Source organism: Cynocephalus volans, chromosome X, assembly GCF_027409185.1.
Source record: "Cynocephalus volans isolate mCynVol1 chromosome X, mCynVol1.pri, whole genome shotgun sequence".
NCBI lineage: Eukaryota > Metazoa > Chordata > Mammalia > Dermoptera > Cynocephalidae > Cynocephalus > Cynocephalus volans.
In genome coordinates, this window is record NC_084478.1 from 43350914 (window position 1) to 43372940 (window position 22027).

General features: G+C 33.2%; 1 protein-coding gene across 2 annotated transcripts in view; it reads right to left on the bottom strand.

Moving 5' to 3' along the window:
* Positions 1–22027, bottom strand: part of DMD (dystrophin) — a 2107999-nt gene that overhangs the window by 1382509 nt on the left and 703463 nt on the right. For both annotated transcript variants that reach the window (XM_063083086.1, XM_063083084.1), the window contains exon 19: positions 8569–8656. In XM_063083086.1, coding sequence (XP_062939156.1) covers positions 8569–8656 — 88 coding nt within the window. The remainder of the gene's footprint in view (positions 1–8568; positions 8657–22027) is intronic.

Consider the following 22027-nt stretch of genomic DNA (forward strand, 5'->3'; position numbering starts at 1 on the left):
CAAAATATGTTTTGGGGGAATGCTACTAGGTAACTGTAGTTGTAAAATGATCACATTTGGTACAAAGTGTGAGAGAGGAATCTAAAATTTCAATAGTATGTCACTCAGTTTGAAAAAAAAGTATTATGATAAAATGTTAACATTATTTCTGGAAAATGAAAATGCATAGTTTAAAAATGCACAGGAGAATTTTGAAATTATGTTAGGTAATGCCTCAAAAATATGCCATGGATCTAAATGATCAGGTGTTTAGGAGAAACATTTTCAGCATACACTGAACTTGAACAAGCACTTAGAAGAAGGACGTCTATGATGTGTGACAAATTAATACAAATCAGAAGTTAAGTAGGTAAATAAGAGATGCTAAAGTAAATTAAAGGTACTGATACACTGATGCTGGATTGAGTATTATTTAACATTTGTGTAAATGATAAAGGAACACAGAGAGAAATCTCTCTGTCCCTGAGAAAGGTTAACCCTACAAAGACCCCTAGCAATTGGCAATGTAAAACCACAGTCAATTTTCAATATGAATGATATATGTTGATTTTGCAAAAAGATAAAATAAACTATAATAAAATAGCAACAGATTCTAAGGTAATTATTAAAATTCAGGATAAGCTATAATGAGTCCATGTTGATCATTATGCAAAACTATGTTGTGCCAAAAAATGTCAAGATGCCAAATATCACTGTAAAAGGGGTTAAAATAAAAGAGAAAAGTCAACTTTGTACAAATCCATAACACTGAAATCTACAATACTCACTATTTATTTGCATTTTGATCTTTACAACTGAATATAGGCAAATAAAAGGCAGTAAAGAGTAAAATAGAGACTCCCATATAAGGATAAAGGAGGAGACAGGCAGAAAAGCATGGAAATTAACAGTGAGAACTCTGGTGTTAGATGGAACTGAATTCAAATTTGACACCTCTTACCAGATGGGTGAACTGAGTTCAGTTTTAATCTAATTGGGTCTCATTTTTCTCATCCAGGAAATGAAGATAAAAATAGAATAAACCTTATCAGATATTTATGAGGGTTCTGAGTTAACATATATGAAGTACTTACACAGGATCGGACATATACCAGGTAACCAATAAATAGCAAACAATGCTAATATAGAAAAAATGAAAAAGAACATGTAGGCAACAAGAAAAGAGACCAGATCTCTCAAATGTCGAAATTAGGGAGGGGAAGAGGGAACGTTTTAAATGACTAAAAAAGGTCATTATGCAAAGTTTATGATTAATGTTTTAAAAATTAGTACTAATTTTATGTAATACGAAACAAATATAGAGTATTAAAAGTGAACACAGATTTTTTGAAGACGTTATATCTATAATCAGAAATGTATTCATAAGAGTTTATTTTGGGAATCTTGAAATATTTGGTCATACATTTATAATCATTTGAAAGTGAAGTTATAAAGAACAACCATGCCAAAACTAAAAACAGAAATTTCTATATGTCACTGGCAAAGACACGGTGTTGACTGCAGAGAATTGGTAGTCTTATTATGAAGGATTTGTAGTTAAATTAATTGATGCATGAATATGCTTCCTGCTCAACTAGAGTTTAAACTGTCCTTCTAAACTATAAACTCCAGGAAGTAGGTATCCACTGGCAGTATCTGATAGGGTTCTCGGCTTAGAGTAGAAACAAAATAAGTACTTCGTACTTGTGAACTCACCCAACACCAATTCAGTAGCTTATTTCATATGAATACAAACATTAGGGGAGCAATACATACAGAAGCAAAAAGCCATACACAAACAGGCACACGGCACCTCCTGCTTCGAGTGTGCTTTAAAATACATGAGCAGGAGATCAAAACCATTGTCATATGTCACATTACTTAATGCATCTCTCAAATTAAAATTAGAAATGCCATTACTTCAACTTCACGAAATAATTGGCCATCTATTTGCCAGTACTACTGGTGAAATTGTACGAAGATTCCTTAAAACTTCTCTAGAATATTAAGGGTACAAAATATTTTCCAAGTGAACATTCACTTATGAATAATTTTAATATTACATAAAATCATTTTATGTATATTTCATAGAATTATGGTAATTCATCTGAAATTTTAAGTTTTATGACAATTTGTAAATATCTACAAAGTTTTAAGTATTAATCATTTCAGCATCTGTTTTTCGAATTTTTTGTTAGCTATTTGAGAATACAAACACTAATGCACCAAGCATTATGAACAATACTTATGGAAACCATTTTGCAGTAGCACATTAGAATTTCAGAGATAATGGATCATAATCCATTCACATCTCATATTCTAAACAACCCCTGGAATAGTCTATGAATAAATATATTGCACCCAGAGGAAATGGATCATTACTTGAAGTGCATCCATTAATTTTATTACTAATGTACAGTACATAACAGACTGTTGGAATAATTTTAATTGTACACCACCTTCTATGCAAGTACTTCAGAACTGCCACTTAAAGTGAAGTATTCCTCATCAAGTATATTCATCATTAGCCATGTAGCCATGATAGAATAATGCAAAACCTGTGTTTTCAGAGCTCTTGAATTAAGAATAAAAACTTAAATTTGCTAATAAATAGTCTCCCATGTTTGTTGCACTTTAAGTGAGGTTCATTACAAATCCATTTGGCATTCACTATAATAGCCTAAAATGTACTCAAAATTTATTCAGAATTCATGACGATAAGGTCTGAAGGTTAATTCTAGAAGCTACTGTGACCACACTGAATTTTATACAACTAGTGTGTCATTTGTAAAAATGATAGCTTCTACAAATTAATAGTATATATAAAATTCTACCCCTAGTAAGGACAATATAAAAATTTACTACTACAGCTCCTTTTGTATTTTGTTCTATTTCCTAAAATCAAAGAATTATAAGAGAAAAAGTCAGATATCTACTCATATTTGATTTGCCACTAATTTCTTGCAACAACCGTTATCACCATGATTTCCTCCTGTCACACACACACACAGACACACAAACACACACGCACATACACACACACATGCAGACACGCGCACACACAAGCACAGAAGCTCTTTCTTGTGGAGACTAGAATTAAACCAAGAAAAATGTGTCTGTCGATTAACAACATTCATGGAATGTGAACTCTGTGTAGAGCATTATCCTAAGTGTCATGTGGGGAAAGAGGAACCATAAATCAAATTGCCCAGAACTGGGTAAGGAATAAGATGAGGAATTGTGTGCATTTGAGGAAGGCTACTCATTCACAGTGGAGGGGCTGCACTACTACAAATACTACTATTTCCATGCCCCATTGGTACACAGACCAGTTGCAAAATGTCTTCCCATGAAAATGTATGATTAGAATAGTTGTTACTACTGAAAATCCTTCACAGTGACGTGAAGAGAAGATCATGAGAGGTTTGGTTTTGAGATGAGCCAAATTTACTATAATCCCTTCCCTCACCCATCTTACAAAATGTTGTTGCCAAAACTCAAATGACATCATTCATATGAAAGTATTTAATAAGCTATAAATCATAATACAAAAAATACAGTTACTTATTTAATGTTATAGATAAGAGGAGCCCTTGTCTGTGTTACCATTCTGTGCGACATAATTACAATCCTTAGCTTACTTACTATTAGGTGATAACCTTAAACACTATAATCTAGCAGTCAGCGGATCAGAGTCTTGAGATGTTCTTTTAGTTGAATGTACTAATAATAACTACTTTTATTTAAACATTTCCTTAATGTGATTGTCTTTAGGCTCTTAATTAACACACAGAATACTACAATTAGAAATTGAAAGTGAAGCACAATTTAATGTAGAAAACACCACTAAACATATTAGATAATTATAGTATTTCCTCTGGAAATTGTGGTGAAACCATTTTATAGTTTAAAGGGAACGGGAACTTGAACTATCCTTATAAATATTTTCAAATTAATGTTTTGGTATAACTATTTTTTGGTAATTTAATATTAATAAGGGAAAACAATTTATCTAAACTAGGCTTTATTCTTGTTATACTTGACTGATGAGGAGATTATGTATTCATATGAGAACACTATTCTACAAAAATTATTAAGAATAAAGTCTAATCCAACATAGATAAGAAGAAAATAGGCATGTTTAGATATAAAATTGTGCAGGGGATTTTGGTTCTAGATTGTTGTAAGATTTCCTAATTTTATTAATATACTGCAAGGTCTTTGTCTTAAAGTAAGCAGGATCAGTTTTTAAAAAGGTTCAAAATAAAATCTTAGGAAACCAGTATTAAACAGTTAGAAACATTATTGAAGTATTAGCAAAATTGTTTACAATACTTAATGGCTAAAATTATTATACCATTTCTATATTTAAATAAAGAAATCTAAAAATTAATCCTAGAGAAGGTTATATTGCATCCTTTTTTAACAGAAAATAATTTGGAAATTCCCCTTCGTATAATACAACTACAGAAACATATAAATAGATCACTAGGCACCCAGTTTAGTCTCCCACTCACCCTCATTAAAGGTTCAGGAAGTAAATTTCTTCAGATTGAAGCTATGATCCTAATCTTATATATTGACAGTAAGCTTCATAAATTCTTTAAAATTTTGAATTGTACATAATTGTAGTGTACAGCATGTTTTGACACATGCATATATTGGACAATGATTCACTTAGGATAGATAGCATATCCATCACCTAAACATTTATCCTTTTTTTGTGTGTGGTAATTAAGCTGAGATCTGAAATATACTATATAATATTACTAGCTATAGTCAGCCTAGAATACGTCCAATGAAAAGAGGTACTCTTCACCATGCACTATTGTGTCGAACGACTTTCTATACTTATCCAACAAATTGATGTTGACATAGAAACAGTAAAATAATTTTAATGATAATTAGAGTAAAAAAAGATACGGGTAAGAAAGAGATAAATCAGTTCAAAATTACAACAAAATTCCAACCCAAAACTCCAGAAACATGATTTTTTAATTAAAACCGTGGTAGTAGCATCTCTTATTAGTCTATGATTGTGAAAGATCACTTAGGTTCTAACCAAAAGAACTGGGACATCCACAAGGAAAATATTCCAGTATAGGTTTAAAGTAAGTATGCAAGCAATTTATGCAACTCTCTTTTTTTGCTTAAAAAAAAGAAAGTTTCCAAATAAATTGATAAGAATCTCTATCTGTATATTCTTCAAATATAAATCATTACTGTAAAATGTACAATATAGTTAATATTTACTGTGTTTTAAATATTTACTGTGTTTTTGCATTTGAAAAAGTATAGCCAAAATAAAAATTATCTTCAAATTGATCACAATATCTGCGTGACTCTGCAAAACTGAACCTATTTTACAAGAAATAGTGTTTTTAGGACATACAATTGATTTTTAAGAATACTTTGCACCATCAAATGAAAATCACTTCTACATGGGAACCATGGTAAATTTTTCACTTTTAACAATCTTAATACCCCACTCCACCTCTTGTTTCTCAGCACATTTCTTAAATTCCATCAAGAAGCTGCCTTTGGGACCAATAGCTTTTGTTTTCTGCATTTCTTAAGCAGTATCAAAATTTCGTTGTTTCATGGATATTTAGAAATGGACAAAAGTGATTTGGAAATACGTCTGATGTACCATTTCGGGTCAAAACTGAAGTAAAATATAAGATAAGGATTTTGCATATTTTGGAGTTTCATTCTGAAGGCAAATTGAAGAGTTCCAAAATCATTCTAAATATTTAAAAACTAATTTAATCTTCTGATAAATTAATTTAAGTAGAAAGTTTAGTTTGCTATGTATGTGTGTATATATAATATAGTTTATAAAATATTTCTAAAAAATATAGTAGCTATATTTATGCTATTATTCATATATATTTTATACTATGAATAAATGTTAAATGTTCTTATTATGGTAAACATACATAAAATTTATACACACACACACACACACATATACACACACACATTTGTATTAGTGGCATAATATAAACATTGTACAAAAGTGATTTGTCTTTATGTTAATTTTTGAGGACAACATATGTGGTTGAAAGAATCAGCCATTTACATGTGGTCCTAAATGAAGTAAAGTGATTCAGCTCTCATTTTCCTTTCTATTAATAAAAAAACAAGAATGTACGCATCTTACATAGTTGCAGTTTTAGTTTAATTCCATAGCCCAAACTTGAGAAAGAAGATTCCGGACTTGAAAATTTAAGATCTTTACAAAGAGAACTGTCAGGAATACTGGTTTAAAGAAAGTTTAAATTATCTCTCAGCTTCATGAGTTCACCGGTAAACTCTAGCTCTTGGCACTATGCTATAGGAGCTATTATAAATTAGGGTTAGGAATCCCTCTGAAATACACCTGGAGAGATATTCCAGGCACTTATTCTGTGTCTGGCTTAGCTCATAATTTGCACAAACAATCACAGAAGAAAAATATTATGCAATTTATTCATTAAAAAGCAAAAAAAAAAAAAAGGGGGGGGGACAAAAAGAGAAGTTAAAATATTTGAGTCTATTTTTTAGTAATTATGTAAATGGTTTTATTTAATGGGGCAGCAGAGCTTTGGTCATTCTGAATAGTAATCCTAGCTATGGCCCAAACTTGAGCTTAATCATGAATTAGTTAGGCCATATCTTCACTGGCAGAACAAATGGGTGGCTTAAAATTTGATCAGTACAGGCAATCAAAGAAGAAAGTCTTCAAATCACACCCTACCCACTCCCACCCTCCACCCTCACCAGTGCCCTTTGCTGTCTACCCAAGTTAGCATTTTCCTTCAGAGGTATTAATAATTATTGTTGAACCAAACTTACCAATGTCATTATCTAAATTACTACCTTAATTTTGTTTTGCTAAACAGAATTTAATCAGTCAAGTTATATTTATTAAGGACCTTATATGTTCTATTTTTTCTTTATGCCTCCAAAAAGTAAAGATATGAGGGCAATAATCTTGAAAAACGATATTTTCACTAGTCACATGATCATTTTAAATACTGTATGTAGTTTCACTTACCAAAAAATAAAAACCATTCTTTTCATTTCTAAATGTTTAAATGCCTTTTGAATAATTTAGTGTATGTGGCTTCAGATGATCTGAGGTAAGGTATGCTTGATATTTAATTATGAAATGAGATCATTTAAAAATACAGATTTTACATCAGCTTGTTAAAATGAAAAAGTGATGAATGTAGTTCCTAGGAGGAAATTATATAACATCTACAACAGTATTTTTTAGATCCCATAATTTTATTTAACCTGAATGTCCTTTTAAACTCATCAGTTAAAACCACCAGCAACATGCAACTAAACAACATCCTATTAACATTTTTCATTGTCTATATATTCATAAACTTGTTAACCCAATTCTCAGCTGTCATATTTGCTTGTTTTTATTTTTTACCAAATAGTCACAGGGTTCATTAAAAGAAGAAAATAAATTGATTCCTAGGAAGATCATTGAACTTTTTAATGCCAACATAGCAATTAAGGCAAAAAAATAATTTATACACAGAACTTATTATGCCCCAGAAAACAGGCAGATTGTGAAAAAAGACGGCATGCACAACAAAAACATTTGTTATATTAGTTTATGATATTCTTGTAAACATATACTTTGAAAAATGAAAAAAATAATACATTGTTTAGAAATAGTGTTATCCCTGATCTTCATAAAATTACTTTTATCTGGAAATGAGTAGTTTAGCAATGACAATTTGAAAGAAGTTTGTTTATATTTTATGTCAATAATAATTTTGGGGCCGACCCCGTGGCGCACTCAGGAGAGTGCGGCACTGGGAGCGCAGCAGTGCTCCCACTGCGGGTTCGGATCCTATATGAGGATGGCTGGTGAGCTCACTGGCTGAGTGCGGTGCGGCCGGTCACAAAAAGACAAAAACATAATAATAATAATTTTGTACAAGTAGCTTTTGGGGCACTAAGTATTAGCAAAGATTAATTTTAATTCATTCTCTAAAAAGAAAAAGAATATTTTTCTGGCTTTCATCTCACTCAAGAAAATAAAAAAGTTACTTAAAAAATTAAATGTTACTCCAAAGAGACATTTTTTTTTTAAATGAGAGAAAAAGATAAAAAATATCAGAAAATGCCAAATATATTATTAGGAAACAGGTATGATTATGAAACCTTCCACATAATTTTAGTCTGTTAGAAAAAATATATTGCAAAAATTATTTAAAATCAGATTATAATCACTTTTGCATATGTTATATGATTGCTTATATTACCAATTATTTCTGCAAACCTGTTTTCTTAAATTATTTGAACAAATGCAAGCAGTATTTTCATTAAAATTTACTTCTCTGCAATAGATTGACAAAATATTTTATCATGTCCCATTTTCTGCCAATGGACTCAGATTTGAATCTCTCCCTAATAATTTGCTTAGCATTAAGAAAGAATGATAAAAAAAATAACATACAAACTCCCTTTAATTTAAATTCGCATTCAAGAAGTGCTTGTCTGATACAATTCAGCTGATAAATATGAACCTATGTGTTTATCAAATCCCTAAGAAGATTATCTAAATCAACTCCGTGTAATTACCATTCACCATCTGTTCCACCAGGGCCTGAGCTGATCTGCTGGCATCTTGCAGTTTTCTGAACTTCTCGGCTTTTTCTCGCTCTATGGCCTGCAGCATGATAGCAAAGGTGAGTATTTCAATACAAGTATTGTGAAGCTACACAGTAATTATAACTTCTACTTGCCCTTTCAAGCCTTAAGATATTTCACTCTGTCAGCTTATCATTTGAATCTAAAGACATTTTTCTCAACTCTTTTGGCATCAAAAGTATCAAAATGGCAATGAAAGCAAAAGCCATTTTCATCCTGAATTGCTACTATTTTTAACAATAAGATTTCTACTTATAACTTTCTTTGACATAATAGTTTCTGATGCATTGCAGTGCAAGACTGCAAAATAACAAAAACAGAAGCAAAAAAAAAAAAATAGCGAATCATAGCAAGCAATGAAAGATAAAATGCCAGATAATTAAAATGAAATTTATCTTTTAATGATATACTACTGAAATTACTCCTAATAACATAAGTATATAATCAGTATTCAAAATAAAATTGAGAATCCAGTAAGTATGTAAAATGGAAAAAAGTACGCTAGCATAAATAATTTAACAGGAAAAAAAACCCCATATATAACTAAATAAAAAATTGTGGGCTAATTTTTCTTCCTAAACAAGTCAAAAGTACTTTTATGTCCAAGGAAAAATAGATTTAGTTTCAAACAGCTTTCTAAATTTTTTGCTCATTTCTACTAATCAGAATTAACTTTTGAACAACAAATAAATCATGTTTTAAATTAACAAAAGCTGTGTATTCTATACTATTGAGTTTAGCAAAATAACATTTCTCCAGAGACATAAATTTTAAACCACGATGCAGTAGATTTGCCTATAACAATACAGACTATAAGTCCTAAAACATGACTATCCACAAAAAAGCTATAATGCGAATAATATATAGCAAGAGCAATAATTATGTGACTAGATAATAGCTTTATAAAGAATATTTTATTGGAGTTTTGATTCAGGAGGTTATTCTACATTAGACTATTTTTTAAAACTACATTATACCTAAAGGCATTTAAACATATATTCCAAGGTCTAATATTGAGTACAGGTGGGAAAGCATATAATAGACAAATGCACACTCTGCATTTTTAATCAGCATAAGTTTGTGTTGTCCAGTACAGTAGCCAATAGCCCCATGTGGGTATTGAGCACTTGAAAGGTGGCCAGTTTGACTAAGGGAATAAATTTTTAATTTAATTTAATCTAATTGTATTTAATTAAATTAATTTAAATTTAAAGCGCCACATGTGTCCAGTGTTAACTGTACTGTACACTGAAGATCTAGTGTCTTCCCTTTGAAAGCAAATAGATAAAGATAGATAAATTGATAGATACATATATAAAGATGTAAATATAGATATAAATAATATGGCGACATCAAAAATACTTTTAGAGAAATAAGCAAATATCTAGACCAAACTATTTCCCAAGCACATCAAGTTATGGAAATACTTATAAAATAACCCATATATTTTTAAGTATTCAAAGACTCTCTAAAGAAATAGCTACAATTCAATAAAGATTTTAAAAAAATATTTGAAAGAGTTTTATAAGTGGAAAACCTGACAATATCTGACTTCAAGATTTGCTATAAAGCTACAGTAAATAAGACAGTATAATACTGCCAAAAGGATAGACAGATAGATGAATGGAACAGAATAGAGGGCTCAGGAATAGACCCATAAAAATATAGGCAATTGATCTCTGACGAAGGAACAAAGGCAATACAGTATAGTCTTTTCAACACACGGTGCTGGTACATCCACATGCAAAATAATGAATCTAGACAGAGACCTTACATCCTCCACAAAAATTAACTCAAAATAGGTCACAGACTCAAATGTAAAATGCAAAACTATGTAACTCCAAGAAGACAACATAGGAAAAAATCCTGATGACCCTGAGTTTGGGGATGACTTTTTAGGTACAATGCAGAAAAACAATACATTAAAGAAAGAATTGATAACCTGGACTTCATTAAAATTAAAAATTTCTGCTCGGTGAAACATACTGTCAAAAGAATAAAAAGAAATGCCGCATATCGGAAGAAAATATTTTCCAAAGACATAGCTGGTAAAATACTGCTATCCAAAATACACCAAGAACTTTTAAAACTCAACAAGAAAACAAATGACCCAATTTAAAAATGGGCAAGAAATCCTTAACAGACACTTGACTAAAGAAGACACATAGATAGCAAATAAGCAGATGAAAAGATATCTCACATTAAATATCATCAGGGAATTATAAATTATAACAACAAAGATATACCACTGAACAACTATTAGAATGGCCAAAATCCACAATACTGACAATACCAAATGCTGGTGAGGATGCGGAGCAACAGGAACTACCATTTGTTACTGATGCAAAATGGTACAGCCACTGTGGAAGGCAGTTTGGAGGTTTCTTACAAAACCAAACATGCTCTTACCACACAGTTCAGCAACCACGCTTTTTGGTATTTACCCAAAGGAGCTGAAAACATATACTCACACAAAAACCTGCATAGGAATGCTTACAGAAGCTTTTTCATAATTGCCACGGCATGGAAACAATCAAGATGTCTTTTAGTAGGTTAATAGATAAATAAACCATGGTACTTTCAGACAGTGGACTATTATCCATCACTAAAAAATTGTGCTATCAAGTCATGAAAAGATTTGTAGAAAACTTAAGTGCATATGACTAAGTGAATGAAGCCCATCTGAAAAAGCTACACACCGAAGGATCCTAACGATATGACATTCTGAGAAAGGCAAAACTGTGGAGACAGTAAAATAATCAGTGGTTTCTAGAGGTTGGAGGGGAAGAAGGGATGAATAGGCAGAGCACAGAGGGTTTTTAGGGCAGTAAAATTACTCCAATTACTTGTATGATACCGTAATGTTGGACACATGCCATCATAAATTCATCCAAACCCACAGAATGTACAACACCGTGAGTGAACCCTAATGTGAACTAAGGACTCTGGGTGATAATGATATGTCAATGTGGGTTCATCTACTGTAAGAAATGTACTTCTTTACTGGGGGATGTTATTAATGTGGGAAGCTATGCATGTGTGGGGGAAGTGGGTATATGGGAACGCTCTGTACCTTCTGCCCAGTGTTGCTGTGTAACTAAAATTACTTTAAAAAATAAAGTCTGCTAAAAGCCCAAAAAAGGCTTTATGAATTATGATTAATGGATTTAACATCAAGAATAAAAAATGCTTAAAGATCCGACCGTCAATATAATAAATTCTAATCAGTAACAGCTGTAATAAATAAAATACTAATTAAAATTTAAAATAAATGAATAGTGAAATAAAACACTTATGAAGTGATAGTCTTGCTTTGTTTTATTTTTTTTACATAGTACCTATTGCTTAGCTAAACATTATACATTATGCTGTGAAGGGCAGAAAATGAAAACTCAGTTTCATCTTATTGGTAAAGAAACTCTGAAGGTGACATTTCAATATCTTGGATTCCACTCGAAAATTTCAAAGCACACAGATTGTGGTGTTTTGTGATTATAAGCTCCCAGGATCCCATTCCAATTAGCAGGTGAAACTTCTGGGTTGTTCTGAAATTCATTTTCATAAAGATAGTATTAAATTGTTCCCACAAATATGTAGAAAACCATGGAAGGCTCTAACTTGCTGCTTGAATTGAAAAATCCATGAAAATAAAGTAGCCACATATTCTGGTTAAAGATAAGGTCCCTGAAGAAGCTCCAAAATTCATGTTTTCTCAACTCCTCAACTTCTGTGTTCTAAATTCTCTGTCCTAAGCTGCTTATGTTTTCCAATGCTTAAATCTGTTCTGCATTAAAAGGTAAATGTCTGGATAGCTGTAGAGGTTCCGAGAGGGAGGCATGCCCAAAGAGAGCATGGAAGCTCTGCACCCCTTCTCCCATATCTTGTCCTATGCATCTCTTCATCTGTATCCCTTATAAGAACCTTAATAATAAAAGTGGTAAATGTGAGGAGAGTGGACTGGAAAAAATGTTATTTGCTCAGGATTATACAACTAGCATATGCTCAAAACTCAAAATCAGATGTACTAACTTTTCCAGAGATTAAATAAACCAGTAGTTGTTTTACAGTTACACCATAACTGGATGATTAGAATGGAATCAGTATTAAAAAATAAAGATACCCAATTACATCTATTGGACTCATCTTTTGGAGAGCCATTGGCTTATGCAAATAATAAACTAAAGCAAACCTACCAGAGGGTGGGGCAAGATGGCAGACTACAGGTATCCAATACAACATCCTCCCACAGAAAGGGACCAGATCAAGGAAAGGACAGGTAAGTAGAGGGGAGAACAACTGTAGAAGAGCATGGGAGGGCAGTGGGAACCTGGTGAGGACCCTGTGGAACACAAAAATCAGGGAGGGTGGTGTAAAGGAGAAAGAGGCATATAGCTTCAGCTGCTGCCACATCTCCCAAACCAGGAACAGCCAGCAGGATTTCTCCCTTTCAGTGGAATGAATCTGGTGGACTGTGAACATTTCCCAGCAGTAATCCTCCTTCTGCTCCTGCCCAAGGCCACCCACACCACCGCCACAGATACCCCACCCAATAGGCAATATATAACAAATCTACAGAAAGGAGTCTCTATCCTCAAAAGCCACCCCAGAGTAACAGAAGAAGCAATCACCAGATGACTAGGCATCAATGTAGAAGTCTAGAAATTAAAAAAAAAAATGAAAATATGAAAATATGACACCACCAAAGGAATAAAATACTTCTCAAATATCAGACCCCATACAACAGGAAACCCTTGATATGGGGAATTCTAAAAGGGAATTCCAAGTAAAAATCTTAAAGAAACTCAGTTAGATACAAGGAGACTCAGTCAGACAACACAATGAAATGAGAAAAACAATCCAGGAAGGGAAAAATTTACAAAGGGAAAAACACCATATAAAAGAATGTAGCAGAACACCTGGAACTGAAAGACCCATTCAATGAAATAAAAACTACAACTGAGAATGTAAGCAATAGGCTAGAGCAAGCAGAAGAAAGAATTTCCAATCTTGAAGGTAGCCTATTCTAAATAACCTTAGCAGACAAAAAATGAAAAAAAGAAAAGAATTTTAAAAAGTGAAGAAAATCTAAGAGAGCTAGCAGACCATCATAAGTGCACAAACATCCAAATCACAGGTGTTCTAGAAGGGGAGGAGAAAGGAAAAGGCATTGAAAACATGTTCAATAAAATAATAGTGGAAACTTCTCAGATACTGTTAGAGATATGGACTTAGAAATTTAAGCGGCTCAAAGATGCCCAAACAGATTCAATCCGAAAAGGTCCCCTCTTAGACACATTATAGTCAAACTGTCAAAAGTCAAAGAAAGAGAGAATCCAAAAAACAGCAAGAGAAAAGCATCAAGTCAGCTATAACGGAGTCCCTATCAGACTAACAGCAGACTTCCCAGCAGAAACCATACAGGGCAGAAGAGAATGGGATGATATATTCAATGTCCTGAAAGAAAACAAAATGCCCGCCAAGAACAATATACCCGGCAAAGCTATCCTTCAGAAATGAAGGGGAAACAGTGTATTTCCAAACAGACAAATTGTGGGAGCTCACCTCCACACAACCCACTGTAAAGGAAATCCTTAAGGGAATCCTAAACTCGGAGCCCCCAAAATGACAATCACCACCATGAATATGCAAGATATGAACAAACACCACTGGTACAGTAGATATGCAAATGAGAAAGAGAAAGAAACTATACCATACCACCTCAAAAAACCAATGGAGACAAAAGACAAACAATAAAAACAAAAAGAAAAGAATAAAAGCTATTTAAACCAACTATGGAAAAGCAATTAAATGTCAGTAATAATTCAATACCTTGTGATAACAACCCTAAATGAAAATGGATTAAATACACCCCTCAAAAGACACAGACTGACTGATTGGATTAAAAAGCTGGACCCTGCTATATGCTGTCTTCTAGAGATTTACCTCACCTGTAAAGACACAGACTAAAATCGAAGGGATGGAAGAATGATATACCACACAAATGGAAATGAAAATTGAGCAGTAATAGCTATCCTTCAATATAAGGATGAAATAGACATTAAAACAATAACCAAAAAAAAGACAAAGAAAGCCATTAAATAATGATAAAGGGATGCATTCAGCAAGAAGAGAAAACTATCATAAATATATATGTACACCAGAGCACCCCGATATATAAAGCAAACGCTACTGGTCTTAAAGAAAGAGATTTCAATACAATAACAGTTTGGGATCTGAACACCCATCTCTGAACATTGGATAGATCATCCAGGCAATAAATCAACAGAGAAACACAGGATTTAAACTGCACTTTAGACCAATTGGACTTGGCAGATATCTACAGAACATTTCACCCAACAACCACAGAATATACATTCTTCTCATCAGCACATAGAACATTCCTCAGGATAGACCACATGTTAGGTCACAAATCAAGTCACAACAAATTTTTAAAAAACTGAAACCATTTTTCAGACCATACCAGATTAAAACTAGAAATCAGGAACAAGCAAAACTCTGGAAACTACACAAACATGAGGAAATTTAAACAACATGACGGTCAATGACCTATAGGTCCAAGAAGAATTTAAACAGGAAATCAAAAAATTTCTTGAAACTAAACAAAATAAACACACATCATTCCAAAACCTGTGGTATACAGCAAGAGCAGTACTAAAGGGAAGTTTATCACAATAAAAATATTATATCAAAAGAATAGAAAGATTTCAAATAAATAACCTAATGCTACAACTCAAAGAACTAAAAAAACAAGAACAATACAATCCCAAACTTAGTAAATGGAAAGAAATAAATAAGATCAGAGAAGAACTCAATGAAATAGAGACCACAAAAAATGATACAAAAGATAAATGAAACAAAAAGGTTTTTTTGAGCACAAAATAGACAAACCATTATCTAGGCTAACTAAAAAAATGAAGAGAGAAGATCCACCTAAGAAAAATCAGAAATGAAAGGGAAGACATTGAAACTGATACTACACAAATACAAAGAATCATTAGAGACTATTATTAACAAAAATATACCAACAAATTTGAGAACCTGGAGAAAATGCATAAATTTCTGGACACATATCACTACCACGATTGAACCAAGAAGAAATAGAAAACCTGAGCAGACCAATAACATGAAATGAGATTGAAGCAGTAATCAGCAGTCTCCCAACAAAGAAAAGAGCAGGAGCAGATGGCTTGACTGCTGAATTCTACCAAAACTTTAAAGAGGAATTAATAACAATTCTTTTGAAACTATTCCAAAAAAGTTGAAACAGAGGCCATTCTCCCAAATTTATTCTATGAGGCCAGCATCACCCTGATACAAAAAGCAGACAAAGATATGAAAAAAAAAGAAAAAGAAAACTGCAGGCCAATATATTTGATGACCACAGGTGGAAAAATCCTCAACAAAATATTAGTGAATAGAATAGAACAACACATCAAAAAAAATTATACACCATGATCAAGTGGGATTCATTCCAAGGATGCAAGGATGGTTCAACATACATGGTCAATAAATATGATACACCACTTCAACAAAATTAAGGAGAAAAACCATTTGATTATCTAAATAGATGAATTTAAAAAAGCATTTAAAAAAATTCAAGATCCCTTCATGATAAAGAATCTGAGCAAATAAGGTATAGAAAGAAAATATATTAACACAATAAAAGCCATTCATGATATACCCACTGTCAATACTGTGTTGAGTGGAAGTACTAGCCAGAGCAATCAAGGAAACAAAAGAAATAAAAGACAAAGTCAAAACTGTACCTGTTTGCAGATGACAGGATCTTATATATAGAAAAACCTAAAGACTTTACAGAAAAACTCTTAGAGCTGATCAATTATTTCACTAAATTGCAGGATACAAAATCAACACGCAAAAACGAGTAGCAACTTTATACTCCAATAATGAACAAGGAGAAAAAGAAATCAAGAAAGCAAGTCCATTTACAATACTCACCAAAAATAAATAAATATATAAATGCCTAGGAATAAATTTAACCAAAGATGTGAAAGATCTTTACAACGAGAAGTACAAATCACTGCTGAAAAAAGTTAAAGAGGACACAGAAAGATGGAAAGACATTCCATGCTCTTACGTTTGAAGAATCAACATCCTAAAGATATTCATACTACCCAACCAAATTACTAATGACATTCTTCACAGAAACAGAAAAAAAAGAACCCTAACATTCATTTGGAACAGCAAAAGAACCTTAATAGCCAAAGCAATCCTGAGGAAAACAAAAACAAAACAAAAAACAAAAAAAACTAAGCCAGAGGCATTACACTACCTGACCTCAAATTATACTACAAAGCTATAGTAACCAAAACAGCATGTTACTGGCATAAAAATAGATGCTTGGACCAATGGATCAGAATAGAGAACCTAGAAATCAACCCACACACTTGCAGCCAACTGATCCTTGACAAAGTCACCAAGAACGTACATTTGGGAAAAGACGTCCTGTTTAATAAATGATGCTGGGAAAACTGGACATCCACATGTAGAAGCATGAAAGTAGACCCGTATCTCTACCAAAATCAACTCAAAATGATTAAAAACTTAAATATAAGACCTGAAACTATAAATCTCCTAAAAGAAAACATAGGGGAAACACTTCAGTAAGTAGGACTAGGAAAAGACTTTATGAATAAGACCTCAAATGCACAGGTAACAAAAGGAAAAATAAACACATGAGATTATATCAAACTAAAAAACTTCTTCACAGCAAAAGAAAAAATTAACACAGTGAAAAGACAGCCTACAGAATGGGATAAAATATTCGCAAACCATGCCTGGAACAAGGGATTAATATCCAGAATATACAAGAACTCAAACAACTTAATAGTAAAAAAACAAGTAACACAATTAAAAATGAACAAGGATATTAGACATCCTAACCTGGGTGAGATGGTATCTCAGTGTGGTTTTGATTTGCATTTCCTGAATGCTGAGTGATGTTGAGCATTTTTTTCATGTGTCTGTTGGCCATTTATATATCTTCCTCTGAGAAATACCTACTTAGCTTTTTTGACCAATTTTTCATTGGGTTACTTGTTTTATTGTCATAAAGTTGTTTCAGTTTCTTGTATATTCTGTGAAGGATAAATGCTGGCGAGGTTGTGGAGAAAAAGGAACTCTCATACACTGTTGGTGGGACTGCAAAATGGTGCAGCCTCTATGGAAAATGGTATGGAGGTTCCTCAAACAATTGCAGATAGATCTACCATATGACCCAGCTATCCCACTGCTGGGAATATACCCAGAGGAATGGAAATCATCAAGTCAAAGGTATACCTGTTCTCCAATGCTCATTGGATCACTATTTACAATAGCTAAGAGTTGGAACCAGCCCAAATGTCCATCATCAGATGAGTGGATATGGACAAGGTGGTACATCTACACAATGGAATACTACTCTGCTATAAAAAAGAATGAAATACTGCCATTTGCACCAACATGGATGGACCTAGAGAAAATTATATTAAATGAAACAAGTCAGGCACAGAATGAGAAATATCACATGTTCTCACTTATTTGTGGGAGCTAAAAGTAAATAAATATATACAGAAATAAACTGGGGGGGGAGGGAAGAAGACACAACAATTACAATTCCTTTAAGTTGATATGACAAGCAAACAGATATGAGGTTGTTGGGAGGGAGGGGGAGTGGGAGGACGGAGGGAGGTTTTGGTAATGGGCCACAATAATCAACCACATTGTATATTGACAAAACAAAATAAAGTTAAAAAAAATCAAAGTCTATTTAAAAAATAAATAAATAAATAAAAACTGGACAAGGGAGGTGAATATGTTTCTCAAAGGAAGATATACAAATGGCCAACAGACAGACGAAAAAATGCTCAACATTAGGGAAATGCAAATCAAAACCACATTGAGTTATCATCTCACCCCAGTTAGACTAGCCATTATCAAAAAGAAAGAGTATCAAATGCTGGCAAAGACAAGGAGAAAGGGGAACCCTCCTACACTATTGGCATGACTGTAAATTGGTGTCACCATTATGGAAAACAGTATAGAGGCTCCTCAAACAACTAAAGATAGAACTGCCATACAATCCAGCATTTTCATTGCTGGGTATATACCCCCAAAATGGAAATCATCAGATCGAAGGGATACCTGCACTCCCATGTTTATCACAGCTCTATTTACAATAGCCAAGAGTTGGAATCAATATAAATTCCCATTGATGGACGACTGGATAAGGAAAATATGTCATATATACACAATGGAATACTACTCTGTCATAAAAAAGAATGAAATTCTGCCACTTGCAACAACATGGATGAACTTAGAGGAAATTATGTTAAGTCAAATAGGCCAGGCACAAAAAGAGAAATGCCACATGTCCTCACTCATAGGTGGAAGCTAAGAAAAATAAATAAATTAAAAAGAAAGAAAGAAACAACATTCACAATAATACATTGAACTGTTGAAAGTAGCAAACAGAACTGAGACTACCAGAGGTGGGAATGGAGAAGAAGCAGGTTAGCGAGAAATTGGTAATGGGCCATAAAAATTATTACAATTTGTAATGTTAATATACTAATTATCCTGATTTGAGCATCACATATTGCACATAGGTATTGATATTCAGTGCTGTACCCCACAAATATATACAATCAATTATGTTTCAATAAATATAAAGCAAAAAACAAAAAAGTATATATTATTTGTGAAGCACTCTGAGCACTTTAGATATTTTCTATTTTATCTACATTGAGTTTTTCTTGTTTTTTGGGTTTTTTTTTACATGAAATTATATAAAGAGTGTATTCAGAACAATATTTGGTCTTCATAAACAATGAAAATAAATTATCAATGCCCTTCTAAATGTCACGACCATAATCTTTTTATTCTAAGCATAATAGAATGAATAATCATTTAGTATTACTAACAGAGCACCAAAGTTATATTTGAATATCTTAGGGGTAATATTTGTGCTTGAATTTGTTGCTTTATTAACCACATCATTCCAGTTATTCTAACATAAATAATAACAAAATTTACCACCACCACTAGCAGAAAATAACAATATATGGAGTAGGTCCTATTACTCTCCCATTTTGACAGAAGTTAAGTGAGGCACTAAGAGGTTTGTGGAAAACTTGAAAACCGTGGCATAACCACATTAAAAACAATGTTCCTTATGCTATCTACAAATTACATTTATTTACATTATTTCACATGTATGTCATAATAATTGTGAAATAGAAGGAACCAGAATTATTTTATTCCATTTTATACAAGAGAAAACTAAGCATCAATAATAGTAAATCAGAGCTGACAGGTTAGGTCAGTTGGTTAGAGCATGGTGTTGATAACACCAAGGTCCAGGGTTCGATCCCTGTATTGTTCAGCTGGCAAAACAAACAAACAAAAAATTCCAAATCATATATCAAAGGTCACAGAACTGGAAAGTTTTCGACCCAATATTAGGACCTTCCTCCTCTATTTACAAGTTCATTTCTCTCTCAAACATATGCTGCTGCTTCTGGGAGTATTACAATGGAAATTCATCAAACAGCCTTGCACATATCAGAATACAACTCACGGCAAAGGTGACCTTTCAATTTTGGTGTAGTCAGGGATATTCAAAATATTTAGCCATTAATTCAGCATAAGCCCCTAGATATGAGAAGGAAGGCCTGGTCACTCAGGCTGGTCACAACAGGCTGATTACCAACTCTTTACGTAACTCAATTACTGTACCCTATTGCCAAACGTATATAACATGCAAACTGAGTAACTGGTGCGTATAGAGACATAGGCCCTAGAAAGAAGCAATCAGTGGCCTCTGCATACTTTTCAATGTTCAGATAATATCTTGGTTCTGTTAGGTCACCTCAATATAAAAAAGGATATTGGGAAATGAGGAGGAATGTGGTCACAAATGTAACTCGAAGAGTGTGAATAAGACTGTGAAGAGTCCAGTAAACATTTTATTCTAGACATAGCTGTAAATGTTTGATTAAAAATAATAAAATTGAGGGTAGCAAGGAGATGGTATAGAAGGTAATGAAAAGAAGTGTGGAACCACTCTCTGCTCAGTTGGTCTGGGTTCTGTCTCTACTGCTTACTACCTGTTTGACCCTAGTAAAGTGATGCAACCTTTCTTAGCCTCAATGTTTTCTATGTAAGAAAATCAATAAAGATACCTACCATCAAGGGATTCTGAGAGGATTAAAAAATGCCCCACATGTAATTTATTTCTCTAAGTGAGACCATTTTTATAATAAAATGGGGAGCTAAGAATTATTAAGTTAGGGCAATGACATGAACTGAGACTGTACCAGACAAACATGAATATGTGCTCATTCTAATTACAGGTCATCTCAATAATCTTTAAACAAGTTTAGGAAGAAACTTTAACACAAGAGATGATTAGAGTACCCGGCACATGGAAACTTGTGAGAAATGTCTCATAACCACATATAAAAAGTGTTAATGAAGTTCACTAAATAAACATCACTGAAACTCCCCTTTCTCTTGGGATCTGGCCACACATTGATGTGTCCTCAAATGAAATATATGAATTTCTGTTTCAAAATAAGTCAGATCAGTAATTTCTAACATTTCTACCTTCTCGCATTTTCTCACAGAAACATGCACTAGAAATACAGAAAAGTAATATATGTTTCACACAACAACCAAAAACAAAGTCTGAAGAGAAGTATGGTGCTGGAAAAGGAAGGACATATCCCTTATTTTAAGAGATTGTCAACAAGGAGGAACACTGGCCTTCCACGGGTCTATGTTGTAAAGTAAACACTGGTCTGAAACAAGACCAAAAAAACCAAAAAAAACAAAACCCCAAACCTGACCCTCACACCCACTCCTTTACTCAGTCCCTTCATATCTGCTGTTATTAACATCAGCATTGGCTTCAAGACTACCACATTCAATGGCCGATTCTCAGTCCTCAGCTTACTTATAACCATAATTTGATTCAGAGGATTACTTTTTCTTCTTGGAATTATTTATTAATTTGGCTTCCTGGACTTCTTGCACACAGAGTTTTCCTACAACTTTGAGGGCCACCTTTACTCAGTCTCCTCTCTAAGAGCTCTAAATTTGGAGTATCCTAGAGCAGGATCTATGTTTCTGTTTGTTCGGGCCCAAAACTTGGAATCCTTCTGGACTCTGCTCTTTCTCTCAAATTTCACATTCAACTCATCACAAAATCCTGTTGGCTCTAACTTCAACACACATCCAGAAAGTGATGCTATCACGGTGCTCACTACTTCTGCACTAGTCAAAGTACCCCATTGTTTTGTGGGTTGCACATGTTTCAAAATAGTCTACTGAATGGTCTTTCTTCTTCTGCCTTTGCTCCCTAATGATA